Raw genomic sequence first — 2,291 nt, forward strand, 5'->3', positions numbered from 1 at the left:
TGAGTGTGTTCTTACCGGTGTTCGACGTGACGCCGCCGCCGGAAGAAACCGTGTTTGCACCTGCGACGACGTTGACGCTGGGGGTACTGACAGTGCAGCAGGTGGGGCTATTCGCGAGGACAGTAGCGCCAGCTTGGCTCGGAACTGCGCCTCTTTGGGGACTGCTCGAGCGACCTCTGTCTGGCGATCCGCCTCTCGATTTGCTCCTCCACTCCAATTCTCGTTCCCACCTGAGCTCCTCCCGACGCTCTCCTGCAACCTTTCGAAACTACAACATTACGATCCCGATTAGAAAACAATGCTTGGGACACCGCCACATGTAGGGGGCAAGGTTATCGTAAGTGGTGCGTCTATCGATCAGAGAGACGCCTGGAGCTTCGTAGAGACACACGGGAGACACGCAAAGCAGACACAACATGTAAGGGGGAGGCTGCTGCACGGTTTGAGTCATCTGCAGGTCCAGGCATTTTCAGAGGACGAAGAGAGTCGGGAGCATGCCTGTCAAATACCGGTAGCGGTTGGATAAGTTATATCGATTATTCGAAGAAATTGTTCAGGTAGTCAAGGCGATCAAAGAGCTCGATAACGAGCACAATAACAGAGGAACATTCAGGCAGCAAAGCGGGGAACTAAAGGGCGAACGAGAATTATATATGAGGAAGCGGACCTTTTCAAGTTCCTTTAGGCTGGCTGGCGACACGTCCGAATGGCGTCTGAGCTCGGGACTCCTGGGTGGCGCAAGTCCACTTCCCGGGCTGCTCGTTTGATTTCCACTTTGGCAGCCTAGTCGAGCGTCACTGTGTCGTCTCTGCAATGCTTCCAAGACAGGAACCTCCAACAACGAATCCGTCGACTCTTGAGTGACCACTGGTTGTCCCCTCGAGGCCATTTTTCGGCGACACACGCTGCATCTCCACGTGGACTGTACACCGTAATTAGAATTGATGACGCGTGCACATTTATTAAAATCTGCAAACCTCATGTCTCACACGTTCTCGTCGCTCTCCTTGCCGTTTAATGCCATGCATGCAGTTACGCTCCATTCTGATTTGCCTCGACATTTTTTTCAGACGTAAGAGAAAATGTCGAAGAGAAAATAAAGGATTTTGCAAAAAGTCCCTACCGAGTCTTCGGTGTCGGTGCTTGTGGAGTAGGAGGCACAGTCTTCGCAGACTTTATGTTGGCACTCGTAACAGGTTCTCGAAAAGTCCGTAGGTTTGAACGATTTGAGGCAGACTCTGCAGGCACCTGCCCTGCTGGCTGGTCTGCCCGGTTCAGCTTTCCTAAAGGCCCATTTACCCTTTAAGAGACTAGTTTAAAGCATCATCAATTCATTTATCCGGACTCTATTGAATTTATGTGCACGATGCGGGTCGTCGGTTTGATGTTCTCGAAGTAGCCAATAGAACATTACACTATACATACAGAGACATGAGTCTGACCCGATGTGCGCGCGAGTGTGCTCCGATGCATTATGCTGTATCCAAAATAATGTAAAATGTGCAGAGATAATATAATATTGTAATGTATTATACATATACATTGAAGATATTGAATTTTCGGCACCGTCCACTGCCTCTGACAATAGTACGAAATAATGCGTACTGGTTTATGCACACGAGGGGTAATATCGTACAAGTACGGATAAGTCGCCTAGTGGGAGAGACTTACGGTTTTGCAGGATCCGAGGGACGCGAGGACGGGGTCGAGGACGGCGTTACGGACCCCTGACCCGTTTGGTTCTCATCGGCGGGCGGCGTCACCTTCGCCGGACTGAGTTTCGTCACTAAAAAAAAAAAAAAAAAGCAGGAGACATTACAGCAAGTCATGCGACAATTTTCACACGATATGGGGCCCTAAAAATATCAACAGCCTATATCTATATGTATTTGTATTAAGTATATTACATATATTGTGTGCTTAACAGATATCCTCGGATTGACATCTTTTAATGTCTCCCCGTTCGTCTGCTTCTTTGTGATTCTGCGCTATTCGCTACTAAGAATATCGCCATTAAATATATGTTCGTGCAGATAAGAAAATTGTCTTATATCGGCAGGCACGCGTGACGCTTGTACGACGCTTGTACGACGCTTGTACGTCAGTGAAGAACCGGAGAAGATTCGTGAGCTAGGAGGCAGAACGCAACTGGGCATTTCGACAGACCGCATGGATGGAGAGCGCGCAATTGTTCAAGCAATAAGTTTAGTTGCTGTGCTAGTCGATTGATGAAATTGCGGTAGCGAGAGATTTTCGAAAGAGAGCCTCGGGAGGGGGGGGGGGGGGGCTTT

General features: G+C 49.0%; 1 protein-coding gene across 8 annotated transcripts in view; it reads right to left on the reverse strand.

Annotated features, from left to right (window-relative positions):
• LOC107264318 (protein piccolo) overlaps positions 1 to 2,291 on the reverse strand; it is a 26,713-nt gene that overhangs the window by 20,349 nt on the left and 4,073 nt on the right. For 7 of the 8 annotated variants that reach the window (XR_003058588.1, XR_003058587.1, XR_001536912.2 and 4 more), the window contains exons 4-7: positions 1,672 to 1,786; positions 1,124 to 1,283; positions 668 to 922; positions 16 to 268 (exon numbers count right to left, since the gene is read on the reverse strand). Coding sequence is in view for 5 of the 8 variants with exons in the window: in XM_025081176.1 (XP_024936944.1) it covers positions 16 to 268; positions 668 to 922; positions 1,124 to 1,283; positions 1,672 to 1,786 (783 nt within the window). In the remaining 3 variants the exon portion in view is untranslated. The remainder of the gene's footprint in view (positions 1 to 15; positions 269 to 667; positions 923 to 1,123; positions 1,284 to 1,671; positions 1,787 to 2,291) is intronic. The other variant, XM_015732458.2, reaches the window with a different exon arrangement.

This window comes from Cephus cinctus, unplaced genomic scaffold (assembly GCF_000341935.2).
Source record: "Cephus cinctus unplaced genomic scaffold, Ccin1 Ccin1_scaffold0168, whole genome shotgun sequence".
Lineage (NCBI taxonomy): Eukaryota > Metazoa > Arthropoda > Insecta > Hymenoptera > Cephidae > Cephus > Cephus cinctus.